At 38.1% G+C, this 25,209-nt stretch overlaps 1 protein-coding gene across 4 annotated transcripts; it reads right to left on the reverse strand.

Annotated features, from left to right (window-relative positions):
* Positions 1-5: 5 nt before the first annotated feature.
* NMNAT3 (nicotinamide nucleotide adenylyltransferase 3) lies at positions 6-24,709 on the reverse strand. 4 transcript variants are annotated; one of them, XM_052686050.1, is made up of 7 exons: positions 24,627-24,677; positions 17,291-17,326; positions 15,439-15,573; positions 9,519-9,702; positions 6,373-6,482; positions 2,885-3,273; positions 6-337 (listed from the first exon to the last, which is right to left on the reverse strand). In XM_052686050.1, exons 3-7 carry the CDS (start codon positions 15,551-15,553, stop codon positions 308-310), a joined length of 828 nt encoding a protein of 275 aa, XP_052542010.1. In that variant the 5' UTR covers positions 15,554-15,573; positions 17,291-17,326; positions 24,627-24,677; the 3' UTR covers positions 6-307. The 4 variants fall into 4 exon arrangements, with proteins under 4 accessions (XP_052542010.1, XP_052542012.1, XP_052542011.1 ...); XM_052686052.1 differs by lacking the exon at positions 6-337 and adding an exon at positions 1,058-1,537 and having other exon boundaries at positions 24,627-24,676; XM_052686051.1 differs by lacking the exons at positions 6-337; positions 17,291-17,326 and having other exon boundaries at positions 2,762-3,273; positions 24,627-24,709.
* Positions 24,710-25,209: the final 500 nt, after the last annotated feature.

Consider the following 25,209-nt stretch of genomic DNA (forward strand, 5'->3'; position numbering starts at 1 on the left):
TCAAACAATATAAGACATACGTAAGCAACAAATCCCACTAGACTAGGAGAGAAAATTCTTATCTACAAAGATATTGAAATGCCACAGGTTTGTGATTTTAGCAGAAAGTATCTATCATATAACAGAAATCTGTGTTGGCAATATAAAGGTACCTAACTAACATGACCTGCAGGAAGCAAGGGAACATTTGGTTTATAGGAGATTCAAAAAGCATTATTGCTTTACCTTTGTGTACAAACACAAAAGTACAGAAGAAATTAGGCTGTCTTCTTACACCCTTTTAAGTTTGAAGCCTGAAGATCTCTATTCACTTTGCAGTAAGCAGCTCTCTTCCTTGCTGTAAAGAAGAGATAGAAGCACAACCTAACATTTTAGCTGACATCAATATGCAACGACTATCTTACAACTCACATTTTTTCCTTGTGGAGCTACTTCAGGGAAAGGGTACTGATAGTTTTATTCTAAGGGAAAACACTGAGAATTCAGAATAAGAGCACAGAACTCCTATTCAGTTCAATTACTCCCATGTAAGATGCCCTTCTGCAGGGAGCTGAACAAATGCCGTGTTGGTAGATACAACCACTGTGCATTCCAAAATACTAACTATACTGTATTGTTTTAGGGTGCTTTAGCCTCCACACATCACTTCATTACAACCTTATTTCACATCTAATGATTTAGAGAAGTAATTGCCAACTATAAAGATGGAGTATCTTACTCTAACCGAGCTACATTAACTGAATTCTGCACAATCCCAGAGTATGGATGGAGTGAGCAATTATTTAAGGACAAACTTCCTCCTTTGCCATCTTTTAAAATTCACTTCCAAAACACAGGCTTACCAAACATGGATAGCTATTGTAGATGCTGAGATTAGAAAGCTAATATCCTTATAGAACCAATGGAAGAAAGGAGGGCTTGTCCAAGACTGGCCAAGTAGGAGCCTGACTTGAATAACCTGAAGTACACACTGAAAGAATTTCCCTTCCACAAATAAGATGCCTTAAACCAAGCTGTGTATGCCCCCTTGTTTACATCTTTATCCAGTACAGAGAAATCCTACATGAGCAGAATTCTTTATTTCAAAGGGATAATATCCAAGTATTTCCAGTACATTAGACCAAAAGTCCTTGAAGTCTGTATGCTGATTTCAGCAGTGCAAGTTATGACACTTCCCAAACGTACTTATCTATATTTTATTAATTCTGAGCCAAATGTGTACTCTTAGGTTAGAAAACAATTTACATTTTAGTTGCAATACAGAAAATGTCAAGTGCTGGCACTCATTCAGTGTGAAGTAGTAGCAGCTACTCTCTTTCAGAAAAGTGAGTAGCTAGTTTTCCATATCTGTTGAATCTACTCTTCTAGTATATCATGGTTTTATGCAGTCCTGTTTATGTAGTAAAATAAGAAGCTACATGAGGCCCACAGTCAGGCCTTCGCCTGTTTTCCTTCCTCTTTCCCAAGTGTAAGAAAAACCAAAGGTAGAGCAGTCCTCCAGAGCTTGCTGTTAACTCACAGGATAGCTGAAGGCATCCTGTTAAAAAGTGAGACAGAATCAAACTAGGCAACCTACCCACAAGAGAATAGATTTGTCTGGCTAGCATTTGCATCCAAATACTAAGAAAGTCTCTTAGGTATTTCATGTTTTCTATCATGCCTTTTCAAATGGTACAGGTTGAGCTCCATACCACTATTAGCAAAGTACCCTCTATTTTGGAACAAGACCTGTATTTTTTTCCATTTTACTTGTTTACTAAAACATTATGCTGAATTAATAGTTTTCTTTACAAAGAGATGTACCTAGACCAAGTAACATTTTTGAGAATTACTTATTGTAACGTATTGTAGAACAAAAAAAAATGTTTTGGTTTCTTTAGTTTGGTAATACCTTTCCATATCATTCAAAAGTGAAGTCACCTGTAGAAAAAGACAAGGTACATGTTTTATATGACACAAATTTGATCTATGAAAAATTGGATGCATTTTAATATTACTTGGGAAGACGGCCATTTTTAGCTTTTGGTGTTATGCTTTTGTTGCTTTTCAGAGGTTTTTCTTTTTTCCTTTTATTTTGCATTGCTATACATCCAAAAATGCAGCAAGAAAGCATTACACTTATCAGTGGAAAACAACTACATTTTGATTTACCTCACAATGTGACCAAGAACATCAGAAACTTTTTTTTACTGCTTAAAAAGAGGGTTAATGTTCTACAGTCCTCTAGGACACATGATCAACAAGGCTCTGGAATAGATAATATGCTGTAGACTCCAGATCAGAGAAACAAAGAAATCCACGTAGTGGGACAGAGACTGTCTTTCATTTGTAAATCAGGAGGCTTAAAACTGATATGAATGGTGCATTAATTTTTAAAGCACTTGCTTTATTTCAACTTCTCCTATCTGCCAAACAAATGCACTTGTAGCTTACCTTACACTCTTTAGAAACAGAAATTTGGGGTCCTAAGTCTACATTTAGGAGTTTGGTTTTTTTTATTTTTATTTTTAAGGAAAATAGGGAAGTTGCTGTTCATGTCAATTTGCTGCTTCAGAACAATAAGACATCTTCATCCTTAAACTGTCCATAAGATTAAGGAATTCCAAATATGGAAAGCACTACGTCCAACCTTTAAATATGACTGAAGATTATCATTTATTGCTAAAACCTTATTTCCGTTTTTATGGTATTCAACTGACTGTGTTGATTTTATGAAGCACTACAGCTCGCAAGAAAAAAATTAAAAGAGCATAAACTCAGGAAGTTTTGGGCTGATATATTTCCCCCTTATCAAGAAGAAACATCTTTCAAGAGCTTCTCATGAAGAAAAGGTCACGTCTGTCCATTTCACAAACTATGGGCATCTGTCATTCAGCGGGCTTACCGCTGTGTTATGCAACTTCAGAGGCTGAAGCAAGTCACCTTCATTCTTCCGCTCACTTTCTTCTGTGTAGACATTATGGTAAGCAATGTAGGCTATGACAGAATCTGGTATGAGGTATTTTACACTTAGTCCTCTGCACAAGGCTTGGCGTATCTGTGTTGAACTGATTTCATTCTGAATCCATTCTTTCACTAGAAAGATATTGTGCTGAAATTTAGTTAGAAGTTCTGATTCACTGATGTACTGAGCAGGATCAGAGCCAGCACGGCTTACACAGACCAAACCAAACTGTTCTAAGATTTCTTGGATGTGCTCTTTCTTCCAGAGATTGGGTGTCTGAAACGTACGTAGAAAATCAGCCCCACAGAGCAGCTTTAGTTCCGGTGTAACTAGAAAGACAAGAAGAAATAAGGGATTTCTATTCTTGCTCAGTTTTATTGGAAGATTAGAAAAATTATACTTACAATTGTTTTACTATCATCAAATATTTACCTTTTCTACAATTTTCCTTCAAAAGGCTACAGGAATGATTTAGCTTGGGTTTGATGTGTCTGGTCACAATTAATTACCCTACCTACTTCATCACTCAAAGCTGCACTAAAGGAGAAAATGATTCCTCTACTCAACCAATCTGAGAAGGGCAAGGAACAAACAAAAGAGTCATTTTGGCATAAAAGACCAGGCAACAAGGGAGTTAAATGCCAAAATAATGTCCATACTTCCAATAGCTGATGAATGATCAGAAAATGATAGGATTCATAACAGTAGATTCAATCCAATGTAGAAACCCAAAAGGAAAAGCCCTATATAAACTAGAAACTAAATAAGAGGTTTTAAGCTCTATGAAAAGACTTTCCATATCTGTGCCAACAAGAATGTGTCTTTGGCCCTTTAAGGACACTTTTCTAAGTAACAATCTGGGGACAAAGACCAAACAGCTGCTCTTCATTTCTTTTTAGAAAAGTACTATAGCCTTAATTTCAGGATATTGCATGTCTTAAACCAGGAAAATTTTTGCTGTTTTTTCTTTATAAGCATAGCTCAATCAAGAATGGTGGGCAGTGTTTTACAGGGGGAAGGAGGATATAAGCTGAAGTGGAAAAAAAAATCAAAGTACCTGGACTTAAGAATGGGCAAGGTCTAAGGACAACTGCTGTTGGATTGCACCAGGGAAAATGATTTGAAAGGTGACAGCAAAGCTGGCCATGTGAACCAACTAAGACTTGAGGTGCAGAGAAATCAATATTAAATGAAAGTAAGACAGTTAACCATCTCTTGTAATTAGGAAAATATTGCATGCAAAGCTATACTTCATGAATCAAGGCGGAACAGCAAATCTTACCAGAGCAACATTTAAAGAGCTAAGAGGAGCTTTTAACAAACATTAGATAAATATAAATATATACATGAAGTCTATTCAAAGCAATTTGTAATACAGTGGTTTCATTTGAATGCTTAGCCATTGTTTACACTAGTTAGTATGCTACTTTTGAATAAGAACAAAGATTGAACGCTCAAGTGAAGATATGGACATCTAACACCTAATTCCTTCAGTAAGGCTATCCACATTTTATGTTCCTATAACAAAATTTTCAACCAGAGGTGAATTCTGAGCTCTCTGAGAACTTTTCCAGGGTGCTGTAGGCATTATAGGCTATCACAGCATACAGGAATAACCAGAAGAAACTAGTTTTAGTTGTTTCTAATATTTAGAGCTCAGATATTGAAAAATACAATGAAAAAGTCCAAGTCCTATGTTGTTCTGAATGGATAGCATCAATAAATTAATCTAAATTTAAAAAGTCATAATAAGTGTTCTATACATGTCCTTAATGAGCCTTTTTATGTGCAATACGTACTAAAATTACCTGATTTTTGTATATGGAAAAATAAAGAGTCAGCACCATACTCGGGAGTCTTGTAGTTCAGCAAGAAAATATTTAGTAGAAAAATAGTATGCCATGGAATTTTGCACCATGAAATTCAACCTGATCTTTGCAAAAGCTTCATTTATATAGGAGAACCCTTCCTGCAAACGCCAGAGAAAAGCCTGATTCAACAGATTTCACTGATCCCTCACGTGGCGTTATAGAAGAGTTTTTGTGATAGAGGAAACAGGGTGACAGTTGCCTGCCATTAGAAAGTCTGTGCTAACCAACACATTTTTGAGAAAGAAGAAACTGTACCCCATTCTGGAGTTTTCAGTAGCACTCGATCTTTCCCTCCAGCCCATTGCAAGCAACCAGAGAAAGTGGAAAAATCTGTTCCATTCCTTTTCAGTGGTGTGTTTTACATAACCAAGCCCATATTGTGGCTCAGTCTGACAAAGTGCTGCAGGCAGAAAAGGAAAGCGGCAACAGGTTGCAGGACTTTTTTCTGTTCACACTAACAGATTGTTCCCTGGAAATAGCTGTCAGGTAGAATACAAATAGAAAAAAATCCAGGCACTGTGCTCTAGACAGGGAGATCTATTTCTTGCCAGTCCTTCTTCTCACTCAGCTTTTGCTGTACCTTTTGTTTTTAACTTCAGAAAAAAACCTATGCTGATGACGGATTGATTCTAAACCAAGAAACTTAACAGGAAAGACAGATCTGTTTGAACTTCGTAAGGTTTTGTTTTTTTTTAAAAAACAGAAAATGCTACAAAACTCAAAAAGCTAAAGGAAATAATACCCAGAAATTTTATATAATGGAGAATCAAAATAGTCTTATGTACTTTTACACTAATTTTCCTCAGTGTGGTAAGGAGAAAAACGTGACTTACACTTGTCAACAATAATTCCATCAGGCAAGATTCAGCTGCTGCCTGAACGCCACAGACTTTCTCTTCCATCTCTAATGCTACAGCAGCCCATGCTTTAAAAACTTAAATATAACCACAAGTAACAAATAGATTATTCAAGTGCAAGTGTTACAACACTGAAGGTGTAGTTTAAAACATCAGAGGTCCACCCATACTTTAAGGAAGTTAGGGAACCAGATAAAATAAGAAAGCCAAAGCAGACTTCACAGAATCTGTCGTAAGTCTAATGTCAAGGAAGCTTTTCTATCTAGAAATGTAGTTAAGAAAACAAAACAAAATCAGTGCATTAGGATCACTGGTATTGCAGCCATATACTTAGTAAACTGTATAGCAATGACAAATAATCCCTATAGCAACGTTCTTTATTAATATACTCTATATTGCAAAGCAGCAGGGTCACAGCATACATCTGACACAGCTAAAGAGACGCTTATAAAACCAAAAATTAATACAAACCCCAAATAAATCTTCTTGTTGGGGAAGAGTTGTGGAAATCTCCTTATTACGTGGCATTTACTACAAAGTAACAACACAAGCAGTCATGCAGGAGTAGCTTGTTCTTGGCAGGTAGCCTCAACCACCCCAATCAAAGAACTTCCCAGCTACCATGTTAAATTTCATCCAGTTCCATAAAGTTACATTGTTTTAATGCTAAAGTAGATTTTGCTTACATTTATGAACCAACCTGAGCACTGGGAAGAAATGAAATTTCCTGTAGATCTTTCTGTGGGCTGTTTGTTTTTCACAAATTCCTTCTTGGACTGGAGCAGTCTGACTGACTCATTGTAATGGTGCCTGCATGAAAAATAAAGGCTTCTGTGTGAGATAATCCTCTCAGAGATGCACAAAGCGATTACCTGGCACTTTCAGATTCAAGAACACAGTCTGCTTTTATGCACTTTGGATCTGAATACAGTTTGTTAAAAAGAAAAAAAAATCGCTATATTTGTTCTACCATGAAGTAGAAGTGTCATTAAATTTTGCACAATCCATGAGCAATCTATGTAATGACATTCTGGTTTCCAATTTGTTTTTGAAATTCTACCCTTACGGAAATTTTTATAGCAACATTGAATTTAAAGCACTGTGTAGGTTTTTGCTTGAAAACACATTAAATCACACTTGAATCACTGTACTTAATTTATTAAATACGACTCCTCAGAAACAGTATTTCTGTAACACATGCTCTTTAAAAGCATTCAGGAGGAAGTACTGTTGTTCTTCCATCCTCTTCTCCACAAGAAATACATTTCCTGAGTTTCAACTGTATGCTTTAAATTAATCACAATTCAAAGAAACTCAAATTACACAGCTCAAGATTTTTGCACACTTAGTATGCTTCTTAATTCACTGAACTGAGGTTTCACGAGGATCCTTTCATCAGTTTTTCCAAGTTTCACTTTACTCTTTTGCTGCTCCAAATCCTTGGTGTCCCTCTGTGTACTATCACCCTGTGGTAGTGGCACTTTCTTACATTCTTAGAGCAAGCACCAATTTTACATCCATACATCTCCACTCTCTTCAAATCAGCAAAGCTTTGCCTGTGTAAAACAGGCCCTGGCTTGCCCTGTCATAAGCCATGCTTATGCAATGCTCACATTAATTGGCACAGCCAAGGACTCGCACCAGCATCACATCTGCCTAGTATTTACACATCCAAAGTGACTGTGAGGTCTTACACAGCTGTACCAAAACAGAGCCTGTGGGCTCTAGAGTACAGCTCTGTCCTTAACACTGTCCAAATTCAGAATGCGTACAAAACTGTAGATATCTTCTGAATGTCTGGCCTAAGGAATTAATTTAGTGATTTTAAGTGTACACTCTTCAAATCACACTTGGAGCCACAGAAATAATTTGCAATTATGCCAAGAATATACAGCTAGCCAGGCTGCATAATTATCCGCAGTCATTTTTGTTGCTCAGCCATTGGCTAAGGGAACTGCATAGACAAGGGGTGTGGGACATATGGCAGGAGAAAGTAGGTAGCAGTAGCTTGGCCTGAGCCTTCCTACATTTCTATTTTTAATCCTTCCTTCTTGTAAACAGGCTGATGCTATGTATAGTCAAGTACACTAACTTCATGTCATGGATTGACATTCTTGGGCCTCGATTCAAAACCAAGATTTTTTGGCAAGGAACTCACTGCAGGACTCACAGCACAAGCAATGCAAAATCTTAACTGCCAAAAGGTCTGTTCAGCAGGCGTTTCAAATGCTGAGGTAGGGAGAATTATGTTATTTGAAAGAGATATCAAGAAGGACAAGCCAATCTGTCAGTTTATCAAGCATTTTCTGAAGTCTGTACGAAACTTTCAGTTTCTATATAATTAAATCACAAGCACAACTCAGCAGAACTTGTTGGGCAAGACATAGTATGAATTAACTTGGAATTCAAAAAATGTCTGTCTTTACTGCAATTACATTTGCACTACAAGAGGAGTGAGTGTAGTTCTTTGCATATTAAAAATACTCTTCCTTGCCTAGGAATATTCAGCCATGGCAGCTAGTGAGGAAATAACTCTATCATGCTACCTTTCATTGTTTTAAGAAAACAAACAAACAAACAAACAAACAACAGCCTAGGGATAGCCTCCAAAATTTTCACGCTCACTTAAAGTAAAAGGCAACTAATGATGCTTCCACAAGCAGGATACAGCTCTGGTGCTTAAAACTCTTTTGTGCCAAAACTATTTGTTAGTCTCTGCAAAGTCCAAAGATTTTGATTGAGAGTGACAGTTTCTTCACACTTAGAAGTAGTACTTAGGAAGAGGCCATTCATGACTACTTTCAGAACACAAAGTTCTGCTGAAGTGTACAATTCAAAACACTGGTAACAGGAGGTGTTTTAAGAAATTATACGAGCATGACAGTTACAACGTAAGACCCAATTTCTTAGCCATGCCATTTCATTAACGTACTGCTTTTCTAATCTGAGCTTTGTCCCTGGAATAAGTTCTGTTTTCTCTGTTTCCAGTCAGAAAGTAAGGTAAAAGTGTGGGCAGGAATGAGAGCTAATTAATGCTTCTTACAGGATGCTTGCTTTCCTGAAGAATGCTTTCTTGAAGTCTTTTACTTTTTCCACAGTACAGGTTTCCAAAGGTGGTCAGCAAAGGAAGTTTGTTTTTATACCTTGCCACATATTGCATGTGTTATCAAGATAAAGCTTATAGAAAAAAAAGTACATTTCAAGGCAGGTTTCAGGCAAGTTCCTTCATTTTTCCTTCTAGCACAGTAGCAGCAAACTCACTCATTTTGAAGAGCAAATACGGACTGGGGTTTAACATGACGTTAGAGTTGATTAAAATTTCTTATCAAGTGTGAACAGATAAACCTGTAGGCATAATATTGCTAAGACAGCTAACCTAGAATTAGCTATCTTAATACATTGTTTGTAAACTCCTGTAATTTTGAATTAAGATACCTAGTTAGAGAGTTAAAACCACAGAAGTAACATGAGAGTCAAGCACTCTGCATGCCGAACCCTTTCAATGACTGAAGTTTTGCAGGGCCCATTCTTGTTAAAGGCTTCCAACACAGCATCTACTGACTTAGCAAAAGAGCAGTACTTGGTGGTATCGTGTTGGTCTGGGCAAAGCCTATCTGCTTTGCTCTAGGAAATGAAAGACTCAAATGGGGAAATAATGATTAGGACAACCCTTCTGAAGGAAAGGGACATGAATTTTTCACTGCCACCTCCTAAGAGGTGATACCATAAACAGACATGTTCTGCTTTGCTTGGATGTTTTATATGAACAAATTCCATGCATTGATCTGACAGGCTCAGATTTCTAGCAGTCAGACATTCATAACAAAGAAAAAACAGTTCAGTTACCTTAACACTTTTACTGTCTCTGTCCATGACTCCTGCTCAGTCTCCCATGGATCAACTCGAATCCAATCAGATGTCTCCAGTGCTAATTTGGCCATTGCTATCCGATGCTTTGCTGAAACCAAGCCTTTCTTTCCATAGACATCACTGACAGGAGACATTATGCCTTCAATCACTTGGTATCTTCCTTCCAGAAAGGAAAAGAATAGTCATATAGTCATCGATAAGCATTTTGAAAATTTAGAATGGATGGAATATCAAGAGCTCATCTAATGTAATCTCTTCTTAAAAGCATGCTTAACTTCAAAGTTACAGGGAGCTGTGAACAACCAGATTTAAGTCATGTTTCTAATAAGAAAACAGCAATTTAAAAGAATTGAAAAACAAGCTGGCTGTTTCTCTGAGCTAGGACTACCAATGTGTTTATTCTAGACAAAATAAAAGGAGAGGTAAACATGCAATTTTAAAGCAAGCAGACAATTTATAATTTGTGTTACAAACTATCCAAATTGCTGGGTAGAATGAAATTCCATATTCCAATAATTGTAGCAGTACAGCTTTTAGGCAGCCAGAATAATGGATGACTTAACTGACCGATGCTTCGTTCTTAAGTGCCTGCTGCTTGTTATTTATCAAAATCATTGTGCCTCTCTATCGCACTAAAGCAATAATTACAGCATATTGTGATGTAATTAATGCAAGTCAGACAAATAAGATGATTCAAAAACAAAGGTGGACTAATGGGATTTAAGATTAGAAATCTATCGTCCAAACATCAGCTGAGCTGACACTAAAAACCCCTTGTATCTCACAGTGTTAATTAAATTTGAAAACAACTGTATTTTTTCCCACTGTTCTAAAGTAGACATTCATACAAACTCTTTGTTACAATTTGCATTTCTGGGTTTCTGAGGAAACAAAACTAGAAAAATGTAATTTTAATAAATCAGAGAAATAAAGTACTGATAAGAGTTGCATCCCTTAAACTGTGAGAAGGGAAGGGGTGTTTCAAACAAACAACTGAAATGGAGGATTTCTAACACAACACATACATTTTAAAGAACCACCATACATATGGTACTCAAGTATCTTTTTTTTTTTTTTAATTCTGTTTCAGCAAAGAAACTCAGAATGCAACAAGTTCCCTCTAGTCCTCCATAATGAAAATGATTGCCCTGGACTCAATTTTTTAAATTAGGACATGATAATTCAATATTTTAAAATTAAAAATTACAAATTAATTTTTCTAAAATAGGGATACAATTTTCAAAAGAAGGGAGATGAAATTTAAAGAACATTAAATTCCAATAGGATTTACAGGCCTGTCTCCTATGAAAATGACAGCCTAACCCATCCCTTGTTTTAAAAACATTTTCAGTATAGGCAAAGTGGTCAATAGAGTAAGGTAAGAAATGAAACCAACGGAATGAGAAAAACCACAAGACGGCTAACACTTCAGGTACTGGAAATCAGACAGTAAGAGTTTGAGGTGATTGAAAATCCAGCTCTATCCAAGCAGAACACACAAGAATCTACAACCTACAAATACTGGTGTACAGCCCCAAATTACTGACTCTGGTAACTTGTGTCCTCTTCTGTAATTCAAGAGTTCACATGTTCAAATATGTGCTTGAATCTTGGCAGCACACAAAGAACAAATCATTAAGTTCTGCCACCTTCTTGCTTGCCCCATAAATCATTCCAGGCAGTTTCAAACTTTCCTTGAGTCAGAATTACCTTCACATTGTACTTCTTCTGAATGCTATCAATTGCATTCAATTGTGAATTCTGTCTTATTGCCTGTTCTGATGTTTAATTAAAACCTATTGTTAAAGCTACACATTAAAGTACAATTAAATACAAGTAACAGATTAGATGAGAGCAATTTTTTTCTTCCAGGGTTCAAGAACCTTAGTTCTTTGGGGCCTAGTTGTCCCCCATATATGCATACATACATGTTTCACTGACAGTTTAAAGTAGGAGCGCATGAAGACTTCAGATAATTATGCTGTATGCATTTGCCTTCTGAGCTTTAAAGGACTCTTGGTGTTTCCATTATTGTATTTAAGCAAACTTATTGTTCCCCACGCGCAGTTTTACTGTTAGAAATTTTATCTTCTCTTTTAACAGGGTTTTACATTGCTAGAGTTTCTCTACTTAATAGATAAGGGTAAATGTTTTTTGAAGATGGACTATGAAACAATGTCATCACCCATCTTCCTCTCAGCATCATACAAAAAAATCCATGACAAGCTAGGAAGCTCTACAGCTCCATGGTGTTATCCTATTCAATAGCAGGAATGACCCCACTACTCTTCTTCCCTTTGTCACCTCCGGAGCAGGCTGCAACAGGTCAGTCTTATAGCATTGCTTTATCTCATTCCTCTCCCAAAATGCTACTAAAGGCAGCACTGTTTTAGCATTAACAGTTTTTGTAAATTTCATTCCCTGCTGCATACTTCCTACAAAATTTAGCCTCTTGCTTTTCTACAGCTAAGAATCAGACCAATCCATTTAGCCATTCTCATTAGTTACATCAAATTAACTGCCCAAGTCAAGTCTTCAGGGTAAGACTTCAGATTTAGAGGATACCACTATAAACAGGCAGTGCCAACATATAGTCACAAGGAATTCATGCTAACTTTACTGTGTTTAAGATTTTATGCTTTCATATGACTGAAAACAGCAGATGAATCATTTATTTTAATATCCCTCTCAAAACTGCAAAACTTTACAAATTTCACTGATGTAGGCCTACATAAAATTATCATGGACTATTACTAATCTCATCTCTAGGCTGCAATGAAACTCCTTATTCTGTTTACACTTTATAACAGGAAAAGAACAGGCTTGCTGTTAGTATTTGTGATACTGTTTAACAACTCAAAACCAGGAAATAGATACATTTTCACTTTCTGCATACATAGATGTTAAAGACCATACAGATCTCAGCCTATTCTTAAGCTGACAGATTTTCACTCATTACTTATCTAAACATAAGCCAAACCAAACTCTCTGGGCTTGGCTTTTCTTCCAACTCTCCCCTGCAGTTTGCCCAGCTCCCTTAACAGCACTGAACTCAAGACTGACAACTGACTGGTCCACCAGTGTGAAGAGAATTCAACCTCAGTGCTCTTGGTCACAGAGGTATGTAGGTATGCCTGGAAAATAGAGCAGCTGCACGAAGCAGAAAAGCTCAGAAAAACCACACATTCAGATTCAACCAACTTAAAAAATGTCTCACCCAGCAGAATATCCTAAGTCATTCTACTCAATTCTACTTAAGACAGTTTACAATAGCTTGTATGAACTTAATGGCATGATTATTTGTGCTGTAAATTCCCTTGGACTGAGGTTAACCATTCCTAGTTTTCACTAGTAAGGGGATTCTTCAAGTCCATTAAGACATCAATGGATACTGATCAGAAGCAGCATGAAAATTGCATGATGCAGGACTGCACATTTTTGGTACAGAGTTCTGAAGGTTGGCCCAGGAAATTAGCATTTTCTCTGCTTCATGAGGCCTACATTACCCACAGAACAAAGAAGAACAAAATGAGTCTGATAAGCAATTTGAATTTTACCACTGTATTTACAAAACATCAAATACATAAAGCAAATCACTGATTAAGGCCTGCTTTGTGACAAAAACGGCAGCTATTTCAAAATGCAGTAGAGTGATGTTAAAACTTAGTATCAAGTGCTGAAAATAATTAGTCGCACATTGAAGTCATCTAAAAATGCAAAAATACCTTACATTAAAGCTTGAATTTCTTTACTAAAAACCGGACATTTACATTTCAGAATATGATTAATTGGATTGTTTAATTTCTTTAATCTATCTTCTGTGAGTACACACACATTAAAATCACATAATACAATTCTGTATCGAAGTAATAGTAATAGTTTTCCTTAAAACCATAAGAGATAGCAATTACCCTCCCAGAACTCTGACTATTAACATCAGGAAAACACAATAAAAAGCTTTCTAATTTTCCCATTAAAATCACAATATTAGCTTTATTTATAGATTATAATTAACTGGGGAGGGATGTCTAACATCTTTGTTCTGATGCCATAAAGCACAGGAAAATGAAAAGAAAGCATCAAATAACTAGATAGAAGAAACCCCATATAAGACTTTTTCAAAACTGTTTACAGATAAACATCAAAAGGATATACTCCTATGCTTACCTTCCCTTCACATGTATGTAGATATTGCCAAGCATGAAAAAAAGGAAAGAAAATAGCAAGACTTTTTACTTTGTTCAGTAACCTTCTATGAAGAGAATTCAATAGAAGGAAAATCAAAGGGGTAAGCAATTTAGCTGTCATTGCACTGAAAGTCAAAGTAAACAACAAATACATCAGAACAATAACAGACAATCTTTTATGATAGCTCTTCATAGGATGGATGGCTTTACCTTCACCACTTCAAAGTGCTTAAAGATGCATTCACTGAAATAGATGAGGTGTGCGAAGATCGTAGTGACAGATGCCACAGGAGTAACTAGAGAAACATATATCATATCCACCTGGCTGTGTGAACAACAGGGCCTGAAGATGCACATTCACCCCTACAGTTGGACAGCTGCTCTCAAACACTGAGACTTCAGTTACTCTGCCTGGGGATGTACAGTGATCAGTCCTTGAACAAATGCTGTACATCACACTTAAAATAAGCATTTTATTTCAAGACCTCAAAATACTACTTAGAGTTCACTGAATTTGGACCACATCACACAGCTTGCTGTCATCCACAAACTTGCTTAAGCTGCACTCGATCCCACTGTCAACACTGCTGATGCAGGTATTAAAGAGTATTGGTCTCACTGCAGACCTTAGGGACACCACTCATTATTACTCTCCATGCAAACATTAAGCCATTACAATGAGTATGATCTCACAGCCAGTTTCTCATCCACTGAACACTCAAATTCATATCTTTCTAATTCAGAGTCTAAAGGGCTTTGTGTGAAAGCCCTTACTGAAATCCAGACAGATTATATCAGTGGCTCTTCCTTTGCCCACTGATGAAGTTGTGCCTAGAAGGCTCCTAGAAGGCTCCTTCATAGGTCAGGCAGGACATGCCTCTGGTTGTCTTGCATCACCCTCCTGTCTTCCACGTACCTTAATACAGCTTCCAGAAAGACCTGCTCCTGGATTTTCCCTGATACAGCAATGAGGCCAACAAGCTTGTAGTTCCCCAAGTCATCTTTCCCACCACCTTTCTCAGGTTCCTATTGCACCAACTTCCTAGGAAACTCGCTGTCAGGTTCCAATAAGCATGATTCCCTTCAAATCAATTTCAGATGCGTATGCTTCAGCAGTCAGAAGGAAGATAAAAGTATCAGCAATAAAGACGTCACCAAGCACAGAGCACAACGCCCCTTCATAGCTTTTCTCATTTTTGCTAAGTTCCTGGTGTTGCCCACTTCTCTCCTTTGTTACTGAAACTCTCTAGTCATCTGGAATCTAACTTTTCTTATCTCATTCCTAAAGACATTATTTTGCCAGAGGAAATAAGTTGTTTGTCTTAGAGAGGATGGATAATGAATAATTAAGTTTTCAATTCTCCAGTTTCACCTAGTTGTCAAAACTTCTTTGACATCACATAAAGATGAAATAAAAAATGTTTATTTCCAGTTTCAAAGCTATTAAAATCTTCCACAAAATTGTCTATCCCATATGATTCTAAAACTGCTGATAAAACTTACAGTTCAGTTGTATGGGTGTTCATGCCTCTTTAAATTTAGTGCTACAATTTCAATATAAAATATGCCCCAAACGTTTCACATTGAATCATCAATAAAGAAATTAAAATTAAGCTAACTGTAGATTTACATCTTAGCTATACCGAGCACCAAAAGTGTCTTCCCCTCCACAGCAAAACACCATGTGCTCGTAACAACCCCTCACTGACCTGTTTGATGCAGGTGATCTCTAGCCAGCTCAAATAAACGCATATGCATATTTGTGATGGGGTTAAAGGAGCCACAAGCTAGAAGAATGAGAGGTATCCTGCTCTTCATTGACATGAAGATACTGAAACTTCACCCTAAAGAAAAAAACAGTATAAAGTAAAAGACAAACTTGGCTAAGTACAGTCTTCCCATCATTCCTCACAACAAAAGCAGGTCTCTTTTCAGAATCATGTACTCTTGACACACTGGTAAAGTACCAAATGTTCAGTTAGCTGTGTCATCACAACACAAAGAAATTAGCTCAAAAATGCAGGTTTTTTTTCACACTAATTAAAATTTTATTCTCTCTGTATAGAAATAGCTAGAAACTATTTCTAGAAATTCATGTATTATTATTATGAAGAACCGTGAGGTTTTGACTTCTCTTTATTTTTAACCTGTTTTTGTCAGGAAACAACTCCTCATACTGTCCCTCTGTCAGCTTCCTATTAATAACTTTAAAACCTGTAGGCCTGTCAAAAGCAAATTTTTAATTTTTATTTTAAAAATAAGTTGGGACCGGTGCAACATATGGCAAAAACCCACATGCAACACCAAACCTACAGGTCTGGCTTCCTCAGAGGTAGGCAGACAGCCAGCCCGCACATACTTTATTAGCAGCTGCCTGTATGGTTTCTTCACTGGATGGCAGACAAGTGACAGCTCAATGATAGGGAGCAGAAGCTATAACTGTTATACAGGGGACACTAAAAATCTATGGATATGGAGAATGGGTGGGGAGAAATGCTTGAACTGAAAATAATCTTTATACATTCTAGCCAACTTCAGTCATCTCAATACCAAAGCAGTAGAAATCAATTTTAGTCACTCTGCTTAGCACTACTTGCTTAATTCTATTTACAGAAATGATTCCAGTGGTTATGACCTACATACATATCTGCAGTTATGATTTTTAGGTGTGCTCTCATTTCCTCACATTTGAGCTTAGCATACATATCTGACAGCACTATTCCAAGTCCTTGTATTCCCTTATTTTTTCCCCCTTTTTTTAATCTTATAATTTGAAAACAATGGTTAAAAGAAAGCCACACTGAAGCTTCATAGTTACAAATTCTATCAGATGATTTATAGAATTTATTTTAGTATTTAAATCTGCAGACTAGGACTGCATTCCAGGTACACAGATCAACAGTTTTTAATATTTTCACACTTGAAGTGTTAGCAGTTAGAAATTTTTTTCGTAGAGAAAACTACTTGAAGCATGTGCTAAGATTTCATTATCTAGTACTAAGTGCACATTAAGATTTCCCCCGTCCCCTTTTTACTCATTTCTCATATCTCCTATAATCCTGAAGATATACCACAGGCAAGAAGACCACGGCTGGAGAGCCATTAGAAGCTAACAGCAGTGTGATGGCCTGCAATTGCAGTAGCTGTAGGAAGCACATTGTGCAGCTCTGCGTCCCTCTTCCTTGGTTTACTAACCCTGTCGAGGCACTAACAAACTCATGCACAAAGGCTGCCTGCAGTCTTTACAGGTTCCTTATTCAAAAGGAAACTGAAACCAAACTCAAAAGTGCTCTTTGCTCAGTGCCAGCAATTCAGTAAATCTATCATAATTTTATTATGAATGACTTGGTTTTTTTTTAACCTGTTTCAAGGAAGAAAGATACCTGATTGACTGAAAAATAAGTTGAAAAAATTTTTAAGCGTTCTTTCCTGTTTGGCTGACGTAGTTTATGCTTCCTCTGCACTGCTTTCCTTGGCCATGTTGAAAGTTATAAACTGAAAGATGTATTTTTTTTTGTTTGCTTTCAAAGCAGCTCTTCATTCTATACACTTTTTTCTCACCTGAAAAAGATACCTTCAATTGTTGGATTTCAGCGCCTATTTAAAAAAAAAAAGAAAAGATCAAACAGAAAACAAGGTAAAAGGTATTCCAAAATATATTTATATGGAAACAGAAGTACAAATAATAATCAAAAAGACAATGCTGTTATTCCCAGTACCCCTATGCAGTATATCCTAACTTACTCAGCAGGTACAGTGTAGCTTTTAAGATCTCAAAGAAACCTTTCAGGTTCAGCTGCTCTTTCCTGGGTTGCCAATTCAAAATAAGTAAACCTGGGCCTAGAACACTATCAGGTATGGATCATCCCAAGCTGTAAAGGCTGAAAAGCTGAATTCCCAAGAAAACGTTCTGGGTACCTCTCTTCTGTTAGACTGAGGAAAAAAAAGGATGTCTGGAAAGGAATTCCAGCTGGAGTGAACACTCCTGTATTTTGAAAATCGTGTCCGAGTCTGCTTTAAGATATCAGCTCCCTACGCAACCATAAATAGAGTATACCATTAAGAAGGAGAACAGAGGTTACACAACTCCCCCATTCTGCTACTTATTCTTGTTCATAGAATTGCCAGTATGTTCTCTGGCTTCTTTGTAGCTAGTAATGTATGCCTCATGCCAAAAGTAAATGAGGTTTCTCCCTACAGACAGGTATCTATTAGCTACAGACTAGTGAACCTAAAGTGTCTTATACAAAAGCAGATAAAAACAATCTAAATCAACTCATTGCTCAGAAAACAGTCCAGATTCAGTGTTGAGACAAGCTGACCCCTCCCAACATAAAACGGGGCAAAGATGGATTTTACAGTAACAGAGCTAACCCCCATTAGTACATGCCTTGGAACCTTCCATGCTGAAAACCCAGCAGCAATGCAACATTTGCCTAGTGAAAAATCACCATTACCATTCACAAGAATTAGATAAAGCACGAGTAGCATATTAATTTACTAAGCATTTAAAGTAATTGAAGCATCTCCCCCATGTGAACAAGAACGTACACATACAAAAATACATAGGAACAAACAAACAATCCATAGATTTTTTAGCGTAATTCCTAGAAAAAAAATTAAATGTAGAAGAAAAATTAAACATTACAATATGCTCCTAACCAGTTTACGCCCTGTAATGCAGTAGCAGTTACAGTAAGTGGGAGAACACCTCTGTATCCCTAGCATTACAAACACCTCCAAACGTTAAAGTCAAAGTGACATGTATTTCATAGGGTGCCACTGAAAAACATTGAAAGTCCTAGAATACAACAAAACTACTTCCACCAAATTAATTACAATACCAGACATTATCATGAGGACTATCAATAATCACACACTGAAAAAAGGTTGACTCACGTAACTGGTGATGAGGACCTCTGGCTACAGAGCACTCCTCAAGAAGAGATCTCCACACAGGAAACACTCTCCCTCCAGGCTAGCCCTTAAATGAGCCCAGGAAGGGGTGGATCTGGGATCCATGGGATTTCCAGTCACATGGGAAGCACAGGTAAGTTGTTTGCACCTGCGCTTCCTTGGCCAGCCACTCCCTTCACCAGGTGCTCAATCATCAGTTCAGGCCATGACCTAACAGTTCCCCTACACCCATTGACTGGCTTCCTCAGCTGAATACAAACCACAAACAAGTAGGTGATTGTGCTGTCACCAGGTGTTTCTTCAGTGTGCGTATTGTGCCAGGGGAAAATATTTGTTTTAATTAAACTACTGCTGAGTACTTGGATAAGTTGTCTTCCCTTGCCTTCAGACTGAAAAATAGTGTTTAGTAGCAGCAGTAAAAACCTGTGTCAATTTCAGTATGCAAAAACTGATTTATACCTATTAGTTGCTGTACGTGTTTGCAAAAAGCAGCCCAGCTGTCATATCACCGACGTACCTAGTTAAATAATTAATCATTCATTAATTTGTTCTCCAGCAATTGTCCCTATGTAATGCATCTTCCATTAGTCATGCCCTGCAAAACATGGTTGCTCATAAGTGTTTACTCTTATTGTAGCGCCCAATCCTAGCTGAAAGATGAAATACTTTTGAGAAAGTACATGGATAATTCAACTGTTCTACTTCTGTGGTAATTCTGATGAAATAAATACTAATTAGGTCAAGTATGTACCTTGCTTTCTAACAGGAAAAAAGGAACATGGAAAACACATAATATCTGTAGATTGGAAAGGGAAGAAAGGACAGAATGTACCATATCAAATTGGATTGCAACCAAGAAGGCAAATTTTCTCTTAGGGATCTTGATAACTAAACTTTAGGAGTGCTTCAATGTCGTGGTGCTATAAATCAGCAGAAAGAACAATTATTCAGCACTTGTAGAAGTCGGGTCTTCATTTCTGCTCTTCCACTTCTGTAACTGTGAAAAAGGAAATAGAATTGAACTGTTCCAGAGGCTGTCTCTGGCTTCATGCATACCAAAATTAAAGTGACCTTATCTGTAGATACCTACTTTGTGCCTCATCCTCATATTAATTATTAGATCAGTGATAAATTATTGCTTCTGTGTACAAGTTAAATGTCCCATAATCATTACAAAAATAATCTCAGAAATCCTCTGAGGATGACTAATTGAACAAAGGAATCACTTTTGTACTTACAATCATTCTTGCACAAAATGCTCTACATCCCCAGAAACTGAAGTGAATATAGGAGGAAGAAAGAAAGAAAAAAAAAAAAAAAAAAGCACCAACCACTACAAACCTCAATTATACAACAAACTCAGAAAAGATCAGGTAGTACTTATTCTGAACAAATTCTAGTACTGGTATTGCCCCTACTTTAAATAAAAGTACCTTATGCATTACGAGGAGCAAGACATTGTTGTGCACGTGCCATTTTAGGCCTTGACTTTCCTGTCTGATCCAAGACAGCTGTGTGCTTCCCTAGTACATTTAGACATTGATTAAGCACAGGCTCCAGAGGAGGAATTCTAGCAAATCTTCCAAAAACTACTTTGTTTCACATCATTTTCTTTCTAGCATGCTATTACTGAGTTTACAAGGCAGCATTGTTACTACATCAAGTTCATTATTAAAAAAAAGTTAAGATCTCCCTCTTGCTAATATTAATCATTTTTGTTTATTTCTTTTTAAATGCTTGGATTTTAAGAGTTAAGCCTCCCACAGTCTTTATTTGCTATAACTTCCAAAGTCCCATATTCCAAAAGCAGAAATAGCAAACCGTGTGGCAACTTTCTATATCGGTTGGGTACTCAGTACTGGGCAGACCAGTTTCAAGTCTTCATTTTGTTGAGAAAAGGGGCAGACAATCACAGAGATAACTCACATTTGTAACCTTCCACCATAATAACACTTGTGCTTTTGAACTGCCTTCATGTGATCAATGACTTGCTGCCACTTTGCTTAAAACCAGCAAGGTTTCAGCAGTCAGCTTTGCTACTCAAGTGCTTGCCGCTTTAGCGCCATGTCTGTGTGTGCCTCAAAACATTAAACCAAAGTCCAAGCACCTGAAATCCCCTAAAAAATAAAAAAAACAACCCACACAAAAACAACCCTTCCACTATCCTGTATTTCAGAATTCTGTATTTACAAAGCATTAGTGAAAAATGTCTGCTAAAGAAACATATAAGACTGAGCTGCACAAGCATTTTTTAAAATTTTTACTGATAAAACATTTTTATAATTGTCTATGCTACTCTGCAGCAAGATCTCATCTTCTGTTTTCAAGAATTTTGAAACATTTAATAGAATGCTTGGGATCAGGTCATTTAACATCACATTTAATCAAGCAGAAGTAGTATGCTTTTTTTTTTTTTTTTTTTGAGTCTGTTTAGTTTTTTTAAACCAATTCTTGTTTTAAGAAACCACTGCACTTGATTTTTGCAAAGAATGAATAAATTTTATAAATACATCTCCCGCCATTTCAGCTTCCCTCCTGACATGACAGACGCTGCCTTTTGTCATATTTCTGATTAGTGAAACATTACACAGCTTTTGTCACCTTTGCTGTCTTCAAAAGTCAAAAATAATGGAAGCAAGAAAAAGCACAGCTTTGACCAGACAGCGCGAAGGTTTTGCTTTTAATGACCAAACGGATGACTCAAAGAATAAGGCTCAAAGAAGACAATTAACAGGTTCGCATTTCCTGCAGCAGCTGTCTGGCTCCTGGTGAGCTCTTCTGATTCAGGGCTGCACACGCTCCGCCCTGAGAACATGTCCCAGTAGCCTTGGCCAAACTGATGCCTTCTTTCTACATGGTAGTTGCTATGGTACTGCCTGCAGTGTAGAAAACTTTCAACAATATGGCACACCATGCAGTTATACATAAAAGGGCAGATAGCTTCAAATGAGGAACCCTCACTTAAGCAATGCAATAGATTATATGATGGAAAAAACTTCCAATTTTCATTAAAAAATTTCTGCAAGTTCTTATTCTATTGCTTATGTTCCTAAGTACATCAATAATAGATGACGTTACAGATGACCACAGTTAAATTCTGCTGAAAGTCATTAATTAGAGCCATATCTGATTAATTATCAGAAGCACAATGGAGTGCTGAGCAGAGCAGTCTGATTCACGAGCTGTTAAATTAGTAAACTGGAGGAAAAGACACTGATACGTGCACACTGTGAGGCGGGCTCACCCTTGAGGTAAGATTTCTGTAAAGAGCAGAAAGAAACTGAATTTCAGCACAGGATGAAAGTGTTATCTCCTCCTGTGAGGGCAAATCTAGACTAATTTATATAAAATTTAGATTTGAACAAGTTCAAAGCTGCTCATATCCTTTCTTTCATGGGGTCACATCGTTATCTCGTATAAATTTATGTAGCTGCACTGAGCCCAGCTGAGTTACAGTAGGTGACGCTAAGGATGTTATGGTTGTAAGACATTCTCAAAATGAGAAAAAAGTACATTTTACCAGGTAACTAAAATCACAGAAGACCATATTACACAAATAACCCTTAAAAATACGATCAGGTACCTGAGATTTTTCTCGTGCTGTTACTAGTTGGGAGCCATTGCTATAACAGAAGTTAGTCCATTCTCTACACTCCCAAGATGTACTTTTGCTGAAAGCAGTCCTCTGTAGCAGTGACATACATACCTACACATCCACCCTTTCCACTTTAATAATGATGATAACATGAATATCTGGGTAAGAGAAAAATGAAAAATGTATAAAATAGGGTGGTGTTTTGTTTGCTTATCAGAAAGTTAGTCACCCCAGCCAAGAATAATTTTACAAGGTGGCTATAAATATTATTCACAGTTTAGTATGACACTCTAATCCTCTAAAATGGCTTTTTCAGGGCCACATGACAGATCACATAATTGTTAAATTCCAGTGACTCAGGTGTATTGCATTTCTTTGACTTTCATTGAAGAACCATTAAGAAATTACATGGTGGGATACATGACTTTTGATCATATTCAGCATTATCCAAAAGATGAAGTTTTCCCTTTCAATCTCCATATTAGAGTTGTGCAAAAATGAAAGCCTCATCTCCATTTCTAAATCAGCTTCAAAGAAACCCCTGAAACTAACCAACTCCAAGCTTGCTGCAGGATTCACCAGAGCAACAGCATATGCAACTTGACAGAAATCATCTGTTCTTACCCCTTCACGTATCCGTGAAAAGGACCCAAAGCACACAAAATATTGTCTTTAGAGGTGTATGGCATTCTTGTGCTTAAACAGAGGATAGGCTTAATTTTCGAATACTCACCATTTTTCCTTCTGCTTCGTGCAAGCAGTAACTTCCCCAGCAAAATGCAGGGATCAAAAAGCTATCAAATTCTTAAGCCATTAGAATGGAAAGCATTACATACATTTCTTACAGTAACATATGAATTTGCCTAGTAACACCGAGGACTTGGCATGGTACATTTACCATGGTAAATGGTTCCTAGGCACAGGATTTCACATGGCTTCTTGTCTTTATATTTCTATTAGTTAATCAATTTAGAATTTCTACTTGCTTCACCTTTTACAGTCAGAGAGTTCAAACCGAATAGACAAAAGCATGTGATTTGTTATCACTCAAAATGCTTTGCTTGCTCCTGAGAATATTTCATCTTTCATTTGGTATGTAACCAAAGAAAGAATTGGCATTCTGGATCCACTGGGCTGGACAGACCTCTAGTCTGACATTATGGCATTTCTTAGGGCTTTTGAGATCTGCATAATGCTCCATAAGCCTAATGGCTAGTTTCTTAGTTTCTATCTTAGTAGTAAGAAAAACGCAGAGTGCTTGGCGGAAAGCAAAGCTTCTGCAGCTTCTTCAGTAATGCATTACAGTAAGCCAATACAGGGAAACATCAGGCTGCAAAGTCGCTCTGGAGATCTGGCAGCCTCAGGGCAGCAGCACCCTGCAGCCGCGGGGCGGGCAGCTTCCCCCAGCTGCTCCAATCTGCCCTGCCAAATGCTGCAGTTGGTGCTCAAGCATCTTATAAAATAAGACCTTAGAAATCATCACTGCAATTATGTGATTTATCTCATTAAAGTACTTTAAAAGGCAGAACCTCAAATAGTTCCAGTTCGCCTTTGACAGGACTGTCACCTTGTGCTCTCAGTGCCCTTGGACACCTCTGGGCTTCCCCAAAGTCTTTCACAAATTCTTCTAGACCATCTGAGTGCTAATTAGCTAACTGAACCTAGGCTAAATTGTACAATTTTTCTAAGTTTAAAGCCATGAAGTTAGTTTGCTGTTAGAACTGTGTGATCTGACCAGTCCTAAACTACAGCTACTAATGATCAGGGATGAACTGATTGCGCACTGTATTGCACAGAGCTTAAGGAAAACAAACACAGCCATGCCATGGCCCGATGCCTGCTGAAGTCTTTGAATAATGCAACGCCAGGGATCATTTATAAATCCAAACACCAGCTGCTGCGTGAGAGGGGAGATGGCCTCAGAGACTGAAGGAGGGGAGACAGAACGGTTACACAGTGAAAGCTAGGGATTGAAATACGCCTGTGTAACCACAGACATCCTCGTCTGCTTTAACTCACCGACACTCTGTGAAGCGTTTGGGAAAAAAAGCCAAAGTTCATTTATCAGCTTTAATTACCGTTCTAAATATCCTTCTGTAAAATATACGGATGTGTATTGCTCCTGTATTCTTCGGGAGCAGCGCCGTACTTTCAGTGCCGAGCAGATCAGCTCCACGCTCAGGCACGTAATAAACACGTCCCGCCGTCCTGGTGGAGCCGCTCGGGTTCCAGCATGGAGGAGCGGCCGTTTCCCAACCCCCTCGCCGCGCGGCGCACCCCGGGCTCCCGCCCCCTGCCTGGCCCCGCAGGAGTCGCCCAGCGTTGCCGCTGCCCCCCAGCCCCGGCCGCCCCCCGTTCGCCCCGCACCCGCGGCTCGGCCCTTACCGCGCGCGGCCGGCCGCTGTTGCTGAAGCTCCCGCGGCCCCGCGGCGCCGCGTCCCTGTTTCTGCTTGTAAGGAGGAGCGGAGCGCTGCGGAGCGCTGCGGGCCGCGGCTGGCACCAGCGAGGTGGCGAGGTCGGGTTGCAGCCGAAACGTCGGTGCGTTCCGGTGGCTTCGCTGGGGCTCCAGGACTTAAAGGGAGCTTGTGAACAGGAGGGAGATTGACTTCTTACACCGTCTGATAGCAACAGAGCAAGGAGGGATAGTTTTAAATTAAAATAATGAAGATTTAGGTTAGATGTTAGGAGAAGATGGTTTGGCACTGGCACAGGCTGCCCAGAGTGGTTGCCACATCTGCAGATGTGCTCAAGGTCAGGTTGGATGGGGCCTCAGGTTCGATCCGCTGGATGGAAACCCTGCCCACAGCAAACAGTTGAAGTGAGGTGGTCTTGAATGACCCTTCCAACACAAGCCATTCTGTGATTCTAAGAGCACAGATCTGCAGTGGTGCTAGAGTCTTTAAGTGTATCGGGGATGAAAATATTAAAATCTCCAAATTATTAACATGCAGTGATTAACAAGACCAGG

The sequence above is a fragment of the Tympanuchus pallidicinctus genome, unplaced genomic scaffold (assembly GCF_026119805.1).
Source record: "Tympanuchus pallidicinctus isolate F22 unplaced genomic scaffold, pur_lepc_1.0 scaffold22, whole genome shotgun sequence".
In the NCBI taxonomy this organism is placed as follows: domain Eukaryota; kingdom Metazoa; phylum Chordata; class Aves; order Galliformes; family Phasianidae; genus Tympanuchus; species Tympanuchus pallidicinctus.